The sequence below is a fragment of the Rhopilema esculentum genome, chromosome 20, assembly GCF_057945365.1.
Source record: "Rhopilema esculentum isolate cy_ngs chromosome 20, ASM5794536v1, whole genome shotgun sequence".
NCBI lineage: Eukaryota > Metazoa > Cnidaria > Scyphozoa > Rhizostomeae > Rhizostomatidae > Rhopilema > Rhopilema esculentum.
Genome location: NC_142834.1, coordinates 6,660,532 through 6,682,098, shown reverse-complemented (window position 1 = coordinate 6,682,098; position 21,567 = coordinate 6,660,532). Strand labels below are relative to the sequence as shown.

The following is a 21,567-nucleotide window of genomic DNA, read 5'->3' as shown; positions in this document are numbered from 1 at the left end:
GGATCATGAGTGCAAGAGAGGGTGCGGGGTTTTAGTAGAACACATATATGCCTTTTCTTCTTTTCGAAGAAATTTTCTTCTACCGTATTTGTGTTGGTAACATTGTTTGTGGATTTTAATTTAAATGTTAGGATATACAATATCTTTTGCCCAAAACAAGACAGAAATTTTTGGCCTGAATTATTCTTGAGAAATCGAAAGTTGAGTTTAAATTTGGAGCTTCTCATTGCTGGCCTCTGGTCGATTAGGTGGATTCTTTTTTGGTAGAAGCTGGTGCTGTTCCTTTTAAAAGCTTCATTATTTTTACCAATGTATGTTGTTCTATTCTTTTCCTTGTAGGGGTCCAGTTTATAGTTAACAAGTTCAACCTTAAATTTTCATCGTGCCAACTTTCTAATTGGAATATAGTTTGGTCTTGATTCTTGAGGACATTTTAAGTGTTTCAATAGCTGCAGGCTTTTTGTATTAAAACATCTTTTTGCGCATCATGTCAGTCGAGATTATTCTTGTAGCGTAACTAAGGCAGCTTAAAATGTTCAGATCAGTTTTTCATGTCAGGCAGACTCACAGACAAGGAATTGCAATTGATTGTAGTTTGGGCCTTTGAAGCAAATATACATGAATTCATTAGCCTGTCCAATCCATGTTTTCATATTTAGCTTAGTGTCTGACATTTTAGATAATAAATGACCTTGTTTATACATTTGTCAGGGTAAACCCTTTAATTGATGACGTGAATCTCCCCTTCATTTCAGATCATTTCCAAGCTGGTCAAAGACCAGAGCACTCTCTGCTAAGGGTAACTGCTCCATTTTGTTTATATTGCTTGTTTGCAATTGTTACTCTGTATCAGATTCTTTAATGCCTTTAGTTTTTATAAATTGCTACTAGAAAAATTCTTTTAGAATTTTAGCCTGCAATCAGGTTGCTATTGCAAGGAAATTCTCTTTTATACATGTACACTGCAGATTACTGTAAATTAATGATCTAGCGATTTAAAGCTGGTACAAAGGAGCGTTGTCAGTTGATATGTACTTATAGCTATGGTAGAGCAGATCTACTTCTTGACTTAATTTAATCAAACTCTTAGTTGTCTGTTAAGTATACATAATGGACAATTATTACTCTGGTCATATGGACCTTCAAATATCGAGATTTAATACTATTTTGACGGTGACTATGAGCCAGAGACGCGATAAGGGCAGGACTTGGACTCCTGAACGGCGAGACTGTGCGTTGTCGCTCTTCCAGCTACCTCATGTTTTGAAGCTCACTCACACACGCCACAAAGTTGAAGGAATGTAGGGGCCAAGGCTAGCAAAAGTAGAGGGCCAAGGCTTTTCCCCTTTTACTGCAGCTTTAAAGCTACTTGCTTCTCAAAAAAATGGGAGGCCATGGCCCCTCTGCCCCCCCCCCCCCGTGGTGTGGGCCCTGCTTTCTTTATCAAAGTACACAGGGTAGTCATTGCAACATCAATGGAAATACGCAAAAAACCAGCTTTGATGGAGGACTTCCCATTGGGGGGGGAGGGGGAGCATTGCAGCGCCACAACTGGATAACATTGAGATGAATGCGTGACTGCTAAAAAGGACTTCAAGAAACATATGTACCAAGCATTGTAGAGATTACCTTTTCACTTTTTTTAGCATATCTACCATTGTATTTTCATCTTTCTTCAAACGTTCTTTTCAAATTGTAAAACGTGTTCATTTCTTTCAGGACACGAATTGGAAAGTCTGACCATTCAGTATAAAGCGAATGTCTACCAAGATATTTCCTTTTTGTATTTTCAAGTAGAATTCCGTGCGAAGAAAGAATGGTAAATTTGCATTGACGGTGAATTTCAGTTGGAATTAAGTATGGACGTTTTGCTTAGAACATCTGTAAATATATGTTTTTACTGGCTCGTCCTTATAATTTACAGTTAGGAATTTTAGCGTTTCATGAAACATTCATAGGTGTATGTATATATAAATCCTATGATGTTTTGCGATTTTAAAGTATTTTTGAAGTATTTTATCTCAGATTTTATTATTTAAACATAGTATGTTTTCTTCTATAAGAAAAAGCCTTTTTTATACTCTGGTTGTTCTTATTCTACATTGCTCTTCAAAATAATTCTCCGTCGAAATTTGAAGTAATTCATCGGAATTTTTCAGGAAAGCAATTTTGTTTTCTAAAGAATCTTAATGTTTTGCCTAATAAATTGTTGAATTAACTATCTAAAAGAAACATCAATTGGAGTTTTTTAGAAAATAGTTAAAAAGTTGGTCTAACTAGCTAAATAGTACGGAGACATTTAATTTCAATAAGGATGGGCTTTCTGAAATGGAATCTGGATGGGTTATGTATCTGCTCTTCTCGAATCATTCGAACTTTAACGCGAACTTTGATTCGCTTTGGTTCTAGCCGTAACTGCATGCTTTGAAATAAACACAATTCAAATTAGGAATTTTTTGATTCATACAATAGATCAGAATCTTTTAATCAATCCCTGTTAACATAGTCTATTTTCAGTTCACTAAATTGATTATTCAAAAGTTTCGAAAGGTTTTTGTAATGGGAATCTGTGAAAGTATTGTTATTGCTGAGAACTGAGTTTCGATCTCGATTTGGATATGCCTAAATGTGAAATTTTCAAGTATCTTGGCGAATATTTTCTTTCACTTTTTTTTAAATGAATAGCAAAGCCTCGAAAAGCTAACAGATCAAAAAAATTGTGAGCAATGGGTGAACTTCAAATGGTAAAGGGAAGAGTTTGTGACTAGACAAGAAAATCATTTTGACATTTGTTGAAGAGTAAAGTAATGTTCACGCCAGTTAGTTCAATTTTCCATTTGCCTTCAGATCACTTTTGAGGAGTAAGCCATTCTTGTTTCATTTCATTTCGAAGTGATTTCTGCCCAAAGACGAGATGTGTCTACGAGAATGATTTTCAAATCACCATCTGTCAGACATTCCTTGCTTAGCTTGGCTCTGCCAGAAATCGCACTCTTTCGTATATCCAGATACCATGCCTTGCACATTTCGATAATAATCATCATAATTACGAAATTTCATGGTAGAAACTTGGATCTTCCGATCTGGGAAAATCTCAAGGTGAAACGTTGGACATTGTTTTTGATCCAGTCAAATATGGTTCAGACGCACACAGTGACAGTGGCACTTGTACAGAGAGATGAAACCTTATTAACTGTACTGCACCTGCATAGGTTTTTACGGTGATACAATAAATTCTTTCAATTATGCCGGAAATAGCAAGGATGTCATAGTAACGGGGATCTCATGGGCAGTTTCGTAATGTGATTGGTTAGTTTTGTTGATCAATGTCATCAGTAATCCATATTTGGGTTTGGTAATTGAGAGAGTATTGTTTTGTTATTTTGTCTTCAAGTATAATCGTTTCACACAATGGATCGGCTTGCAGAATCGTTCGGTCGTTTGATGGACGGGTGTTCTCCTTCCCAGACGTCCTTTGACCAGACCTGTCTTTTGACGTTGTAATACAACAACCATCTCCTTCGCCGTTGTCGCGTTCTTTTCAAAAGAGCACAGTGTCATACCGGATTCTTCAACCTGGAAGTTTTTCGCACCATTCTAGTCCAGGTATTGATCCAATTTCATTTAGCTTGTAGAATGTTCCTCCAGAAATGCTGTTTTTTATAAATTTCTTTGGTTTCTAAACGGGTTTCGTTTTGTTCCGCGCGTTCTCCGCCATGCCGATATCGTGTAATCGTGTTCGCCTAACGTGTCATTGTGCTTAGGCCTATAGGAGTTTAACACGCGATCATAATCATACAAGCGAGAGGATACTTATGTCTTTGAATTGGTTTGAAGCAAAGTTGGTGGAATAATACAAATCGGGTGAAGTCCTCAATCATGTCTTTGGCAGCAATCAAAGCTTATTGCTGAATAATCGACGGGACTTAGGCGTCCTCACCCCTAGCCAAGGTATTGTGTTCATTGCGGCGGACTAAGCGAACAGTCGTCGTTATTTGGTCATTTTCCAAGTACCTTTAATGATAAACAAAATTATTTTTATAGGCTTGTATTCCTCGTTGCTCTTTGATATCCATTTAGTTTCACTAAACTTAATTTATTACCGTAACATTTAGAAACTTCCGTTTATCCTTGCAGGTAGCTTTGATTGTTCAACTGGCCTGGTCAATTTGAAGTGCTGCTCGTGTAAATACTCTCAGTTGTTGTCGCCATAGAAAATAGTTTTCAGTAGATTGCTTTTGCACGTGGGATTTCAAGATGTGGATAGGATGCCTAATTTAAGTACATTGAGAATCAATTTGGTCAGTTAAAATATACGTCGAATATTTTGACGCCGATCGAGCGGTGGAACCAGGTAGGAAAATGGCGGCGGTGGAAAGTATCTCTGAAGTAATTAAAGATAGCGATAAGGAGCACGTGCCGTTAGCTATGAGTGAAGTAGAAAATGACAAAATGAATCTGGTCAACGGAGACACAGAAAGGAAAAGGTATGTTAAGTTTTTTATGTTATAATATGTGCATTCGGAATTCCAACGTACGCTTCGCAAATAGGATATTTTGTAGCTAGTAATGACCACAAGTATGAAAACAAAGTTGGTACCAACTCGTTGCATGCGATCATAAAAGACCTGATATGATAGATCTAGGTAAAATGTGAGTAGGTTTTTTCACTTTGTTAATATTATGTGTTAAGTTAACAAGGTATAAGTTTATGGTCAAAAAATTTCTGTAAAATTGTTTATTATTTGTATACAAGACCGGTCCCACGCGCCACAATCCACAGTGAATGCTTTCTTAGGCCAACAACTACTGATCACCGTAGTGTCTGAGTGGTTTTTATATAAAATAACACCAGGTATTTATTATAGGTTCTAGGTGACAAAATTTATATCGTTTATTTACGATTGAATCGCGAGGTTCCTAACGTTAAATGAAGACGATGTTAATGCCTCTAGAATTCATTTATTTTTTTACGAATCACTTGCCACTTTATACCACGATAACGTTTATTTGTTTTATATTTTTTTCGTGGTTTTGGGTGAAATTATCGACTTAACAGACTTCCAACCTTGAATAGATGAGTGGCCATTTAAATACCGCTGTCATCACACCAACCATATGAACCGGTGTTCTCAAACTTTATAAGGTATTAAAATATTCGAGCAGGATGGTAATGGTATTTTGAAGAACCTAAATTTATGAATCTTAAGCTGTTTTATCAGAAATCTTATAAAATGGGTATCCTTCAAACATTTTGGAAGAATATTGTGTTTCTGGCAAGGTGGATTATTTGTAAATCCCTAAAGGGAGTGCAGACGGTGTTGAAAGATCCGAAATGCAAGTCACGTGATTTACAAAATAACAGCTTGCTGATCCGTAGATAGAGATTTAGACCAATCAGGTGCTTTGAATTAGATGGAGAAAGTCGACTTCTTTTTGTTATGGTAATTTGTTCTTTGTTGTGGTGAATCAATTGTTTTTCCTATTCATGGATCCTTGTCAGTGTTTATCCATTCATTAAGGAATTTCAATATGGTTGATAAACTAGCACTTTCTTTCAGTTTCATTTCTACTCCACTAAAAACCCTAGCTTGCTAGGGGCCCAATCAAATTACAATTATTTTTAGCTTCAATGTTTAATTTAGGTAGTGTTATTATTTAGAAATTCAAACAAAATGAGGATTGGCTGGGTAGTCAGTTTGATTGGTAATGGCATTAGCTTTTGCATCCAGTTTTTAAGTTTAAAGTTGCCATTTTTATAATTGTATGTGGCATTTTATTTTTTTAGTCAGTATTTCCATATCCTAAATATATTCAGCAAATTTTGTTTAACAATGGCTGAAACCCCTGGGTGATATCTTTTCAGATATATAAAGATTACTTTTTACCAATCTTTTTAGTTCTTGAGGCCTTATAGATAGAGGTATATGGACTTTGAGTTTTATCTATCAGAAATTGTGAATGTGGAAATCTCTATAGTGATCTTGTGATAGTATTCCTGTATGTCAGGGGCTCCTTTGGCAGGGCCAAAGAATGGAGTGACAATCTTTTGTTATCAATTTGTTGCTTTATTATTAGTTGGGTGTACCTTTTTCATAGCTTTTTAGGCACTCCTTTATATTGAATGACAATTTTTTCCCTTGAAAATTTTAAGCAGATTATGGGTGAAAATTTTTTTTTAAAATCTTTATATATTTGGATGTGGATTTAAAGTGAGTGTTAACAGTTGGTATGACTTATAGGCAGTCTGTCCCCTTTGTGATGCTCAGGGTAATTACGCTATTGTGGTTCTTCATCCTGATTGTTTATTTGTGCATTGAATCAACGCTGCATGAATATCGTGGCCATGAAAAGATGTTCTGAGAACAATGGGGGACATACTGCCTTTAAAAGAGATTTGTAACCCTTGAAAAATATCAAGCACATTTTGTATTATATATCCAGCAAGCTGTTGACTGGACAATTTTTTTCATTTGAAACAGAAGACTTGCTGAATTACTTGAATACTTTGGTTGTGCTGTTTTATGCTCTGTAACTGCTATATTGATTTGTGGCAAATAGAGGTTCAGGGATATAGCATATAAAGTTTTTGTTTGGTAGATTTTTCAAACTCCTTGTAATAATTGATCAAATTGAAGATAAACAAGATCAAATGTTCAAAAATCTTATGCCATGAGTTTAAAACCAAATTTTTAGCACTTATTTATTAACCATTAAGCTCCATACCACTGAGCAAAGAACAACCAAAATTTCTTCACACAAATATTTCAGTTGCAATCATTTTCAGAGCTTTCCATAGGCCCAAAACTTTTTTAACTTGAATAATCCCTGCAAATATGCAAAGGGTGCAAATATCAAAAAAGAATTAAAAGACTTTTTTAATGGGTTAGTTCAGAGAAAGTTTTTTTGCATGGTCTCAAACAAAATCTGATCAAAGATTTCTTGAAACTATGAATGAAAGTGGCCTGAGCATTAGTTCAAAATGTCTTCGAAAGAAACACCTCCCACATTCAAAGAAACCAAAAATGTCGCTGAAAAACCAATGGTGGATGACTAAAGTTATAATTATATCAAATAAATAAAGCAATGGCAAGTTAAATAACTTGTATGCTTGGGGACCATATTGATTGTACCTGTAGTGCTGATAAAGTTTTCTCTCAGATCACAAAACAGCATAACTAACCTAATTTCTATTGGCATTAATTGTTGTCTTGCTGGTAAAAATCATAAAGTTCTACTTCTGTTCAACTTTTTGTTAAGAGAAATCAATTGAAATTAAGAAATGTAACTGCCCATGAGAAGAAATTTTTTGTTGAACAATGTTTCACCTTTGGTTTCTTTCTCAGTGGGAATAAGGTTTTAAAGTAGCAAATTTGTACAAAAGCAGTTATTACAAAAGAGTCCTTGACTTGTTTTGAACTAAGAATTTCTGTGGAGTTGTTGGTCAAGTCCCATTTCTTTTCAAAACTGTTGGATATAGAAGAAAGAGTCTTTCATTAAAGTCATGATTTTGTGGTTTTTGTGAGAGCAAGCATGCACTAGGTAGAGTATACACTTTCAAATTTAGATTGGTAAATATCTTTTGATTAGTTTAAAGGTTCTGGCAGTGTATTTAGGCCATAATAAGCAAGGGCAGACATTTGCTCAAATATTGGGGACAACCCTATTGTTTTGATAAGATGATGTTACACTTCCCCATTGTTTTAGAACAAAAGACCATTGTATTCCAAAATATGGGGGCAACTGCCTCCCCCCTCACCCCCAAGCATCTGTCACTATACTATATTTTAGTCATACACCATCATTGGTTTTCTAGTGGCGTTTCTGGTTTCTTTTAATGTGAGATGTTGCTTTCTAAGGTATTTTTGAAATGATATTTGACCAACTTTCATTCACACTTTCAAGTATTTCTTGATCAGGTTTTGTTTCAGGTCATTTAGGTGCACTAGTAAACCACAGTTAAGTGAATTGAGGATGAAATTCTCTGGAAGGTTATTGAACTATCAATTAGAAGGTGTATAAACTTGCTTTAGTATACTAGCCATCAAAGTTTACTCCTTTGTGTACTGTTAGATGTATTGTGATGAAATAATTATCATTTTTAGTCCATTTTTTTAAATGGCTGGTTTTGTGCAGTTTTTTGTAGTCACAAGATCCTTGACTGTTTTTATAGTTGATGTAGGTACCTGTTGGTTTTGAGTAGTCATTGTGTTGTCTGAAATGCCAGTACTGGTTTTTGTCTGAACATTAAAGCCCATGTACACGATAAAACATCATCATACAAAACATCGTCAAACATCATCAAACATGTGTTGAACGATGTTCAAGAGCAAATGTTTCATTGTGTAGACACTTTATCATGCAACCTTGAACATCATCAAACATGTTTGACGATGTTTGAGGATTTTGCTGCTTGCAGCAAAAATCTAATGATGTTTTACAATGTTCAAGATATTCTCCAATCAAATTTGTAGAATTAGCTTGTGCGCATGGCACTCCTCATGCTTCATAACAAGAAATATGGCGGATGGAGCTGCAGGAGTTGCATGGGATTACACCACGGTTTTCACCCTCTCTTATCTAGTCCTTCACCCATAACGCCTTAATGCTTTTCCTTCGTTGTTTATTAGTTAAGACTAAAATTATACGAGAGGATGAAATTGCAGTTATTATGTCTGCATCATCCATGCTTGCTGAATTCCATCAAAGTTTTCGCGCCAATTTTTGTCAAACATCTTTATACATTTGTTTGGCATTGTTTGATTATGTATGATAATGTCTTACGCTCTACGAACATCATGCAACAAATGTTGGATGATGTTGGATGATGTTTTGTATGACAATGTTTTACCGTGTGGACGAGCCTTAAAGATTGCTCTTTGCAGGGTCAGTGACATTCATTAGCAACCTTCTTTCACATGGTTGGTTGAGCAAATAAAAATGTGATCCTATTCTACTTTGGTGCTTTGGTGACCCTAATCCATTCCATTGTATGTTGCTTGGGGTCACTTAGAACAGCTTTATAAGATGAATTGATTTATAAACAGTTCCTGAATTTAAAAATAGTATCTCACATGCTTTTACCTTTGCTGTTTGCTACTTTCTCTTCTGTTTATTATCGCTATTCAATAATTTCTGTTGTTTTAAATTAGTAGATATCCAGTGTACAAAGCTTACCTTACTATGCTGATGCTAAGTCATGATGACAGACCCCCTCTTTGTTTACAAGTGTTATTTTCAATGACTTCTGTTATAAATAAGTTATTTCACCTTCACCAGTTGTGCTATCTTGGTGTCAAGGTTAGTAGTTGGTATTAAATATATAGACATTGTTACTTCAATGAAAATATAATAAACATTTAGAATATAAATTAAAGGGTGACAAGACATTTGGAATCGTTCTGTACTCTGAAGAAATTATTCTTGGACTAATAAAACTATTGTTTGTGAAATTGTATTCTATGGACCAGTAATTTTTTAGGACTTATTATATGTTATTATTCATATCAAAAGTTCATTTTAAATGATTTAGAAAGCACACTGTTTTAACAACAAATAACTTTATCTTTGTTAATATTTGAATTGTTAAAATTGCTATGGGCTTACGTGGATCCCAGATGACATGATGAAACCAAAATGTAATTATCAGAAGAGATTGGTGTAAATTCAATTAATATGCAGAAATTTTGATTTGTGCTTTGGTGTGTAGAACAGTCTAAACAGAGTTTTGTGTTTAATGTGATCATGGACAACTGGATCGTAAAGCAGTCACTATACTTTGCTTTCCAACTTAGAAGCTCCCTGTTCTTCACATAAAGTTTGTAAAAACCTGTCAATTTGTAACCAAGAACTACACAACAACCAGTAAACCAAAATCTTTAGAAATTCTGATTATAGAAATCAAGAGCCATATGATTTAGAATGTGCTTTTGTGATAATTTTGGAAACAGGCTATTTGTTGATAGTATATTTTTGCGGTAAGCTTATTTTGATGTTTTTGTTGGCTTGAAGATAGGTTCAAATTCTTTTAAAATTAGCATCAATATTTGTTTTTATTTTATAGCAGAATTTCATCAATAGTAACAGACTGTCACAAAAATTTCTCTCATCTTTTTTGACATTGATCTGGGTCAAAAAGCCAATGTTTATTATTGCTTGATGTGTTTGCAGTCATTCTCCTCTCATTTATGTTTGACCGAAGAAGGAAATTGTAATGTTTTTACGAATAATATGAATGGCGTTTGAATTTGATGAAGGTCGTTTTTCTGTCAGTTGTTTATGGATCGAACAAATTTGTTGTGACAGAAGTTACAGGTGTCAGCTGGTTGTTATTCAACTCTGTTGACTGGACCAGTTGGAAAGTAGACTAACGTCAATGAAATTGTTGCTGTTTTAGCTGTTAATTGCATTCCGTTTTCAAATTAACTGTTTCTTTAATTTTTAGTTTAAAATAGAAACTTAGTTAGCAAGAGTAGAAAATAGGCAGCTGTTTGTAGTTCGTTTTGTAAGGTCTGGCTACAGTGATGCTAGTTGTCAGTGGGTTCTGGGTCATTCATTCTTGTATTTTAGTTACAAGAACGGTAAGGATGGTGCTACCCTGCCTTTCTGTTTAACTACAGCTTATTGGTGTGTTATGTCAAGCTACTGAGTGGAGGATGGGGGGAGTGACAAAGCGATTCAGAACACTTTTTTCGATTATTCTTTCAATAATATAAAGAAAATTGCGTTTAATGCATTGAATAAATAAAAATATCGGGTCTGTCATTTTTTTTAAATTTCAGTTAAATGTCTTTGGTTTTTTGTCTCCATGAAAAATGTTCACAAAGTTTACTTCAATGGATAGTTCAAGAAAATCACAAATGTTTCTAAAACTATAGTTTAACTATAGTATAGTCTAAACTAAAGTCTACAGTCTAAAACTATAGTCTAAAAAATTATAGTTAAAACTATAATAAATGTCTTAAGAATTCTGTCCCCGTGTGAAACTTTTCACACTTTTTTGCTGCTTTGGATTAATAAAAAAGGAACTTGTTCAAAACGTTCACCAGTTCTGTCCAGATTCCCCTCAAATGTCTTTAGAATATTATCCCTGTGTGAAAACTTTCCTAGCTTCAGGCGGGTGTACTGAAGACATGAAGAATTTTCAACCCAAACCTTCATTGGTAATCAGTCGTCTGAAGCAATTAATGTTTTGTCATTTAAACTAGCTGGTTAGTATTTTGCAAGTTGTTGATATAAGATCAAAAATTTCAAGCAAGTTTAACCGTGCGAGAATTATCTCTTTTTTGTTTTCTTCCTGTAATCCATTTGTTATACAGCAAACTTTTTTAAGGGATACTTTCGAATAAAAAGAGAAACACATACAGAACCAATGTTTTTCGTTTTTTAGCTCTTCTGCTGAGACTTGCGTTGAAGGAAAGTGCTCAAAAAATACTGTGAAGGACTCTCAAGTGCCAGTGGATGTCAACTCAACAGACACGAAAGCAAAGTCGAAAAATATCGATGATATAATTGATAAAATCGGCATTTCGAAGGCAAATGTGGAGGAGATGAATACTTCTTCGAATGAGACACCGAATAATATCAAGGACAGTAAAATACCCCACGATAGCGTTTCTAACGAAATGGGTGTCAACCATGAACCATGTGATTCCTTACCAGGAAGTCAATTTATTAAGAAAGAATCCCCTGATGATGTTTCAAACGGCACATTTCATGGCAAATCGGCTACTGATAATGATACTGAAAATTCTTCCTGTACTAAATCAGAAATTAAAGATGAGAGTATGGACATTGACGATCATGTTGAAAATGATGCATCTGTTAACACGTTGAATGGTGGCATACAGAGGATTAAGGAAAACTCTGAGAATATCAACCAAGACTTTTTGCTGAATAAACTCGGCTTCAGTGCAGTGAAACAATTATCTCTTGAGAACATGCATCAGGTTAAAAGTGAAAACGTTGATGTTTCAAATTACGACCCGAACATGCCAAATAAACTTGTGCTGAAAGCTCAGGAGAACATTCTCGGCGAAATGCTTGACGGAAAATCTTCTGTTTCTAGTCGGTCAAATTCACCAGGAGTTGTAATGAATGGTGGAGTTACCGACAAAGAGGATCACAGGGTCAGAAAATTGACTGAGCAAAGGACCTTGATTGATTCTTTAAAGGAAGATCTGCGTTCTGAAGAAGCAAAGCTTCTGCTTTTGAGAAAGGTTTTCGATTCGCAAACTAATCGCAAAAATGGTTCACTACCAGTGCACAAGATGAAGGAAAACAGTGGCAAGCATATGAGCTTGCCAAGCTTGCACCCAAAAGGCAGGGCATCAAACCATTCATATCAAGGTAGTCCATCAGAAGGTAGCTCTTCAATTCAGATTGCTCCAAAAGTCATCATTGGTTCTAAAGGTGCATCTACGGGCTCGAATCTCCCGAGAATCGTCCCATCAATAGTGTCTTCGAGTACCACTTCATCCACTCCAAGTGGAGATTCCCCACGCGTTACTTATGCACAGGTCCGCAGTCATGTGCCGACCACTGGTGCGGTTTCACAGCCGCTTCATAAGTATTATATTCAAGTTGGGAACCAACTCGTTCCTGCTGCTCCTCCAACATGCATTAATCAGCCGGTTTATGCCATGCCTGTGTACACTAATGCAACATCTGCTGGTGCAAAAGTGACGTCTTCTATTTCTACAACAGCTGCAGCTCCGTCCGTGAAACCGAAGATCCAGCCAACGCCGGAAAGTCAGGCTTCCAAGCACAGTGCTGCCAAAGCGGCTCTCAGACGTCAACTTGAACAAACGCTGTTGCAAATACCGCCACCAAGGCCGCCATCCGCGGACTGGAGAGTGATTCCAAATGTAAACAGCATGGATTTTATGATGCTCGTTGGATTAGATGAGATAGTTGACATGATACTTGAAAACGACGGCAAACCAACGCTTAGGAATGTATTGACAGAAACATTGCCTGAAAATCCACTTATTTGTGATCAGTGTGGGATGGATTTTTCACCTCAGTGGAAGGACAAGGAGGGTGAGAAATCCACCGGTGTTTTATGCGAGAAATGTTCTCTAACAAATACCAAGAAGGACTTGAAAGCAGAACACACTTCACGACTCAAAAGTGCCTTTTTAAAAGCGCTTAAACAAGAGCAGGAAATCGAGGAAAAGATTAAAGCGGGAGAGGATGTAAATATTGGTTCACCCCCTCTTGAAAAAGACGTACAGTCCAGCGTTATAACGCATCATCAGCCATTACATTCAGTGCACAAGCCGTATAAGCAGCACTCAAAGGGCCAAAAAAGTGATCACCATCACCCGATTGTTCATCATCACCATCACCAAGTTGTGCAGCATTATCCGCATCACACGTCCCTCGTGCATCAGCTGCATCAGCAACACATGCAACAGCAGCAGGTCGATTATGATCCACCAGGCAACAGTAGTCACAGAAGTGCCAGGTGGCATCCCTACATACCTTCTCATCACCACAGTGGCAGTCACGTGCACAATGTACCTCATCACAGGACCTATTCTTCGTCCTCCGCAAGGGGGTCAGATGCTAGGCATGAGTACTACGTAGTGCATCATCCGCAGCATTCTTCTGCTCCCGCGCGGTGGGCGCATTAATCCACGAAGAACCACTTGATCTTCCTCTCAATTCAAAGGATGTTTCTTTTGCATGTTTTAAAATAAGTTTAGTTTATTATGACTTGTTTTGTCTGTATGTAAACTAAATTATGGATTCGCGATGTTTTGTCGTAGCCTTCGTTTTCTGTTTGCAGTAATAGCTAGCGTCTAAGGACTAATATTTCCATTCTAAAAGCTGCCCGTTCTGCTGGTAGGCTGTTGTTGAATTGAATTTTCTGCCGAAGACGTTCCGTAGTTCTGGGTTTCTTTGTTTTACAAGTAGCAGTTATAAGAGTTATTATCCGTTAGTTAATGACGATAAGATTGTCATTGTTCTGTTTTCCCTGTTTGTTTGATAGATGTATAGAACAGAGAACGTCTTTAGATTAACCCCCCTCCACACCTGCCCCCAGGTATCTTAGGCCTAAATATGCCATTCGTCCCCTAGTCCATGCTAGACTGCTCGTTCTTCAATAACCAACCCTCTCAAGAATAGTCTTATCCAAGTTTGACGGTACTTCTTTCGTTGTTAGTAACTTGATATGGATGACGTATTTTGGTTTGCGTAAGGGGACTGTAGTCAGTAGGTTTGTTATTCAAGAGCAAGAATTATTGTTCTGCATCAAACATTATGAAATACGCCCCATTGGAAGTAAAATATATATTGGTTCTATAAGTGGTTTTGAACTACCGAGGTACTGTTATGAAAAACGCGGCAAATTTAGACTTGCATTTAATAACTAAGCAGAGATCAGTGACGATTGTTTAAGATAGTTGAGAACGGCTATCTTGGCCAAATTTTCAACGACGGCTCGTTGTATCTACACTTACTTTAAAGACTAGCTCTCAATTTAAATGGAATCTATCTGATTTGACTGAAAGTTGCATTAAAATATAAAAAATGTGGCATCACTGCTGGCCAAGTATCCAACCCTTTAATACATTCGCACTAATGTTAATTTTGACAAACCACATTACCACCTCGATTTTTATCCAAGCGATAGGATGATTAGTGACCAATCTTCCCTGAATCTCACACCTGCCTTAATAAAATATCAGTATATTTTGGATAAGCCTTTTTTGTTTCCGAATTCTATTGCAAATCATATTTTTCAAGGCATCACCTCAGACTAGCATAACCTCCCTCCTCTTCTGTACTGGTGTTCGATTCTCTTGTATTGAGGTGAAATCCAATCGTTTTATGTACGAAGAGTCTGAATACCTTAATAGAATTTGCAAATGAACCCTTTAAGATAAAACCCCTTTCGCTGTATTATCATTGTACCAATTATTTAAAGAAATAGGAAATATATGGATACTTTACAACGACATTTTTGCTATGATGTACCTTTCTGTCTCAGTCTTAGTATAGAACAATGGAGCATGATATCGTCTTTAAATCGTAGATGCTTAAAAGATGTTGGCTTTATGATTTATTAAGTCAATTCAATTATCATCAATCATAGTGTCGTTTTGTAGTTTTTTCGTCTTCTAGTCTTTGGACGTCTTTCTTTACATACGGTAAAATGCATAAACTGGCGTGTGTTCAGCGCAGTGTTTGTTTCGTTTTAAGTAAGAAGATTGCATGCATCCTGAATACAGAAAGCTCTTTGGTGTTGAGCTGTGAAGACTTCGTCTATCGCTTATATCTAAGAATTGTAAGGGAATAGGCTGGATACAAAAATAATGCTGTTCGTATTCAGGATAGGGGATCAGCAAGCAGAGAAGCTAGCTTTTGGCTCTCCGTTCTGTTCACTATGTCAGCCTCACTACCCGGTACGCTTATAGCAATCATGTTGTAGGGCATGGTCTGACACAATATGTATTGCTGCATAACCAGGGACGCTGGAGAAGAGGCAGAAGGTCAACGGCCCTTGTTGCCTTTTGATAGGAGGGGCAAGGGGGTCAAAGTGTCCTTTCATTAAAGTGCCCTTGAAAGCGGCCATTTGTAATAATCAGAGGGATTCGTATGAAATTCTGATTGTAGTGTTTAGTTCATGACGACATTTCTCAAGACTTGTAAAAAAACTCCTCATGCCAAAAGTTAGCCAATGTTCAAGATACCTACAGAAGATTGAAATAAAATGGCAGTTATGAAGGAATTGGTAGAGGATGGGAATTATCTTTCTAATGCTCTTTTACTCAAGCCTGCCCCCATGCCCCTTGGTCATCCCGGCGTCTCTTTGCATAATGCAACGCATGGCTTTCCTATTGTTTTTTGGTTTGTTTCAAAGTTGAAATCATTCCAGGAAAGTACACTCTTTTTACAAGAGCACACTTCACAATAACACACTTTATAAGAAGATCTAGATTAGATTAGCGGAACAATAAGAAAACAAACCTCACAGCCTCAAATGAGAAATTAGAATAAAAAACAAATCTTTTTTTTCAATTTTTTTTCTGCTGTTAGCAAAACAGCAGATTTTATCCATTGCCTCAAATTAGCATTCTATTCTATGTAAACTAAAAACTGAATCCAAACATGTTGCTGTTCATGTTTTGAAATCCAGGCAACAGTTATAAAGTGGTTTAAGCCCAGGGCCAATAACCAATGAGGATCGGTAATTATATGTGATCCTTTGTGTTGTTCTCTGAACTCAAATGCCAAACAATAATTTGCTAGACAATAGCTAACAACTGGGTGTATAAATTTTCAGAGGGGCTTCAGCCTAATCAATGAGTCAAAGCTATATTTTTAAAATATCATTTTGTGAGACAAAATTTTGATATCAATACAAAACAGAGAAAGTGGTCTGCCAAGTAAATCTTTTTATAGAAATTTTGCTTGTAGAACCCCCTACCAATAATTTTATGCTCAAAGTAGTATTGCATAAATCATGTTGGAAAAATTGTTTGCGAGACAGCAGAATGCAAACATTTGTAATTATAATTTGGGCGTGGCAGAATATGATATTGAGGAAAAGATTACATATCTTTGCACATTTTTATATCCTAAGTGCTAAAACAAAATTTGTTGAAAATGCATGCTTGTTTATCTCCTTCACAGCACTTGTCTGGCTTCTTCACTAAACTGAAAAGATTGACAATGTGTAATGGTAAAGTATTGTGGCCTTCCCAGGGTTTGTGGAACAAAGGAACCCACTAATTTATAGGGAACATGATAAAATATTGTACTTTTAATGGGAATCAAGAAAACATTGTGACACAATCTTGAGAGACCTTGCCTTTGGCCAGGCTCTGCACCTTCTATTGCTTTTACTGATCACAGACCATTACAACTTTTGCCCTATTCTGCACATATAACATTGTATCATGATGGACCTTTTCTTAGTCAAAATGCAACGCTTTTATGAATGCACCAGAAAAATTAAGAATAATTCAAAATTATATTACATGACTTAGATTATGTAAAACAAGACAATCGAATTTTTATGATGTTGAATCCAGTAGCTATGGTGTTATAAATATTATTCTTTTCATTTAGAAATTATAATTTGAAGAGTTTGATCTCAAATCTCATGATCACACACTCATGATCTCAAAATGCATCTTCTTTCACTCTCAGAGCTCTTAAGGTGTATTGAGGTACACCTTGGTTTAGAAAGTGTCTTCAAGTCCTCTCTTCAAACTAAAAGTCAGTCACTCTGCCTTTTCGTTCCCAGTCGCCATACCTCGTAGGTTCTGGTCCAGTTGGCCCTCCAATCTCGCCTGTTGCTGGATTCTTATCATCTGGAAACCTTGCAAATGGATCCTCTTCCTCAGATGTTTCCCTTTCTTCTGAAGAGTCCGGTTCAGCTTCCTTATTAGCATTATCTTTTTCAGATTTCGTGTGTGAATTCAGGCCAGTACTGAATTGTCTCCAGTTGGCCTGTTGGTTGGAACATGATGGCTGAACTTTATTTGGGAATGCAGCGAGCACATTTTTAAAACATCCTTTTTCTACTGAAATCGTTAGTCTGTTAGAGGCTCTTATGGAAGTCAGTCTATTTAATTTATAAAAAATAGTCCTTGTCCGCGACATCTTTGCCACACTTTTTATTATGCAATGAAAACATTTCGTGATTGTTGTTGCCGTTGTTGTGGCTGACCGGCCAACATGCGCCTTCGAGGTGGAATGATTCACAGGCATTCCTCCGGGGGCTCGCTCTCTTTCTCTGAGTCTTCTCACGTCCTTTCTCTTATTTTTCTTCCATTATATTTCATCTAGAAAACGTAGACGCTAAATGTGGAAATTTTCGAAGTTTAATTTCTCAAGTACAAAAAATTGCAAAAGCGAGTCCATATCTACTAATTTGTCATTGCATAAACATAGATGCTCGCAAGCCAACTCCACCACGAACTCTAAGCAAAAGCAACGAGCTCTTTCGTTTTGCTCAGTTGGCAAACCAATCTCTGCTAGGCTTTGCCCCCCGCCTTTTCAGCAGCTTCGTACGGGCTATGTACCTGCTCTAAACTCTCAAAATGTGTCTAATCCAAGGGTTCTTATAAGTCCACACATTTCTTGTGTTTTTTTCAGAAGAAGCTTAGGTAGTTGCTTCCTCACTACTCTTCATTTAGAGAGGAAGCATCTCCATATAGGAATACATCTTTGAGCAAATTGCAATTAGCTCCACAACACATATAAGACGAAGCTCGTATAGCTTATATCTAGATTTTTGTGAGCATAATAAAAACCATTGCTATTTTTTGGATTTGGGAATCGGGAATTGACATGTTTTGTGAGCAAGACTCGGGAATCGATAACAGCACGTTTCGGTAATTGATGGACACAGAGGCGTGGTGGTGCACCTGGACCCTTAGCTTTTTATTCCTTTTCAGCTTTTATCTTTCGCAGAATAAGCTTTGTGAGAGAAAAAACTAGTGAAGTAAGGCCCAAAGCTGCCTTCGCAACATTAACTTCCAACATATTATAAGTGATGAAAACAAGACACAATCAACATCAAAATGGTGTGCCCCTAAAAACTTGAATTTCCCGGCTCATAGATATTTCCACCACGCCCCTGGATGGTCGGGAATGGGGCACAAAATGTTACGAGATCACGGGAATCAGGGAAAACAATGGGTACCCTTTCAAATCAGTGCAGCTTTGCTATATTCATTTTAGCGCTATGTTCCTTTGCTACGGAGGAGATTTGCTTTCCCGTCATGCCCAGCAACGCACGTGCCATCAAAACTTTTGAATTTGAGAAACAACATGGCTTCTAAGAAATTTCTTGTCGAAATCTGGTGTACTTATCACGGTAAAAATACCGTACACATTCAGCCCCAAGGCACTTGATGATGACCCATGATATTATGAAGGTATGTAGTATCAAATTCAGGAAATTTGTGACTTTCTTTCATTTTTAAATCCTTTAGATCGGTTTGTGTACAAAATTGGAGTTAATAGTCTTTGCTACTGTATCTTCATCAAGCAACTTTCGAACTTGACTGTCTCTCATACACATATTTGTGCTGCTCTATCTTTTGTGCTTTCCCGATTTAAGAGTCTTATTAGTTGAGAGTCTAGTGCCTTTGAATTTAAAAAAAATTAAATCTATTTGTCAATTTACCAGTAAACATATAGCAACTGGTCACCAGAAATTACAGGGAAAATACAATTTTCTCACAAGAATTTATTATCGTAAATATAACAACTACAGACTATAACAAAAGATTCTTAGACTAACTTCGATCTACCAGAGATAAATTCGTTTTATGTTTCGGATCCATCTCTCTGCGTGTTTGCATTTTTCGATATTCTGACGGAATACAGTTGGCGAATGGAAAAAAAGTCTTATGACCCCCAAGTCATATAAAAGAGTTTTCCATGCTGTCTCTTCGAAATTTTAGAGCAATGTTTTTCTTTCCGCCGATACATCTACTATTTCATTCAATAAAGCCTTTCTAACAAAAGATTTTCTATCGAATATAAGGATCAGAATTTATTCCATCGTTTCCATTCGACGTTTAAGAGCAATGTTTTTTCTAATAGCCCACTTATCTCTGGCTACTTTCCTCTTTTCTTAATTAACAATAGAATCTTATTTCAAATCAATAACAAAGATTGAATTTTCAAAACGTCTGTCCATTATTGAAAAGAATGTTTATTTTGAGTGCACTATAATCTTTGGCTACTGTCATCTTTTTTATTCACCATAGACTCTTATTGAAAATTGACGATCAAGCTGAAAATTTTCCACAGAGTCTATTCAGCATTGAAGAGCAAAGTGTTTTCTGTGTGCCCTTTAATATTCAGCTACTTTCTTCTTTAGCTATTTACCGTAGAATCCTATTTCAAGTTGACCATAAAGTTGAGAATTGTCCATGGTTTCTCTTCGACTTTTCAGAGCAATGTTTTTTGACATACTGTTTGATCTTTGGCTACCTTCATCTTTTTTATACACCATTAGCCTCTACCTTAAATTTACGATAAAGTTGAGAACTTTCCATGGTTTCTCTACGAATTTTTAGAGCAATGTCTTTTCTGAGTGCCCTTTTATCTTTGTCCACTTTCATCTTTTTTATTCAACATAGACTTCTATTTTAAATCGATGATTAAGTTGAGAACTTTCCCTGGTTTCTCTACGAAATTTTAGAGCAATGTCTTTTCTGAGTGCCCTTTGATCGTTGGCTACTTTCATCTTTTTTATTCAACATAGACTTCTATTTTAAATCGATGATTAAGTTGAGAACTTTCCCTGGTTTCTCTACGAAATTTTAGAACAATGTCTTTTCTGAGTGCCCTTTGATCGTTGGCTACTTTCTTATTTGTTATTCAACATAGACTTCTATTTTAAATCGATGATTAAGTTGAAAACTTTCCATGGTTTCTCTACGAATTTTTAGAGCAATGTCTTTTCTGAGTGCCCTTTGATCGTTGGCTACTTTCATCTTTTTTATTCAACATAGACTTCTATTTTAAATCGATGATTAAGTTGAGAACTTTCCATGGTTTCTCTACGAATTTTAAGAGCAATGTCTTTTCTGAGTGCCCTTTGATCGTTGGCTACTTTCTTATTTTTTATTCAACATAGACTTCTATTTTAAATCGATGATTAAGTTGAGAACTTTCCATGGTTTCTCTACGAATTTTTAGAGCAATGTCTTTTCTGAGTGCCCTTTGATCGTTGGCTACTTTCTTATTTTTTATTCAACGTAGACTTCTATTTTAAATCGATGATTAAGTTGAGAACTTTCCATGGTTTCTCTACGAAATTTTAGAACAATGTCTTTTCTGAGTGCCCTTTGATCGTTGGCTACTTTCATCTTTTTTATTCAACATAGACTTCTATTTTAAATCGATGATTTAGTTGAGAACTTTCCCTGGTTTCTCTACGAAATTTTAGAACAATGTCTTTTCTGAGTGCCCTTTGATCGTTGGCTACTTTCTTATTTTTTATTCAACATAGACTTCTATTTTAAATCGATGATTAAGTTGAGAACTTTCCATGGTTTCTCTACGAATTTTTAGAGCAATGTCTTTTCTGAGTGCCCTTTGATCGTTGGCTACTTTCTTATTTTTTATTCAACGTAGACTTCTATTTTAAATCGATGATTAAGTTGAGAACTTTCCATGGTTTCTCTACGAAATTTTAGAACAATGTCTTTTCTGAGTGCCCTTTGATCGTTGGCTACTTTCATCTTTTTTATTCAACATAGACTTCTATTTTAAATCGATGATTTAGTTGAGAACTTTCCCTGGTTTCTCTACGAAATTTTAGAACAATGTCTTTTCTGAGTGCCCTTTGATCGTTGGCTACTTTCTTATTTTTTATTCAACATAGACTTCTATTTTAAATCGATGATTAAGTTGAGAACGTTCCATGGTTTCTCTACGAATTTTTAGAGCAATGTCTTTTCTGAGTGCCCTTTGATCGTTGGCTACTTTCATCTTTTTTATTCAACATAGACTTCTATTTTAAATCGATGATTAAGTTGAGAACTTTCCATGGTTTCTCTACGAATTTTTAGAGCAATGTCTTATCTG

General features: G+C 36.1%; 2 protein-coding genes across 4 annotated transcripts in view; one reads left to right on the top strand and one right to left on the bottom strand.

Annotated features, from left to right (window-relative positions):
* Window positions 1-15,118, top strand: part of LOC135687703 (MAU2 chromatid cohesion factor homolog) — a 34,320-nt gene extending 19,202 nt beyond the window's left edge. Inside the window, exons 20-22 of one of the 3 annotated variants that reach the window (XM_089114309.1) lie at window positions 756-799; window positions 1,720-3,606; window positions 4,138-4,366. In XM_089114309.1, coding sequence (XP_088970435.1) covers window positions 756-799; window positions 1,720-1,740 — 65 coding nt within the window. In that variant the 3' untranslated portion in view covers window positions 1,741-3,606; window positions 4,138-4,366. The other 2 variants (XM_089114307.1, XM_089114308.1) reach the window with 2 other exon arrangements.
* On the bottom strand, window positions 13,150-17,657 carry LOC148957842 (uncharacterized). The gene has a single exon (XM_089114310.1). The coding sequence runs from the start codon at window positions 17,617-17,619 to the stop codon at window positions 17,227-17,229; it is 393 nt and encodes a 130-aa protein (XP_088970436.1). The 5' UTR covers window positions 17,620-17,657; the 3' UTR covers window positions 13,150-17,226.
* Between the last annotated feature and the right edge of the window lie 3,910 nt (window positions 17,658-21,567).

What these genes read in the sequence shown, in the direction of transcription:
- LOC148957842 (XM_089114310.1), bottom strand. Translation starts at nt 17,619, where the DNA reads ATGTCGCGGACAAGGACTATTTTTTATAAATTAAATAGACTGACTTCC.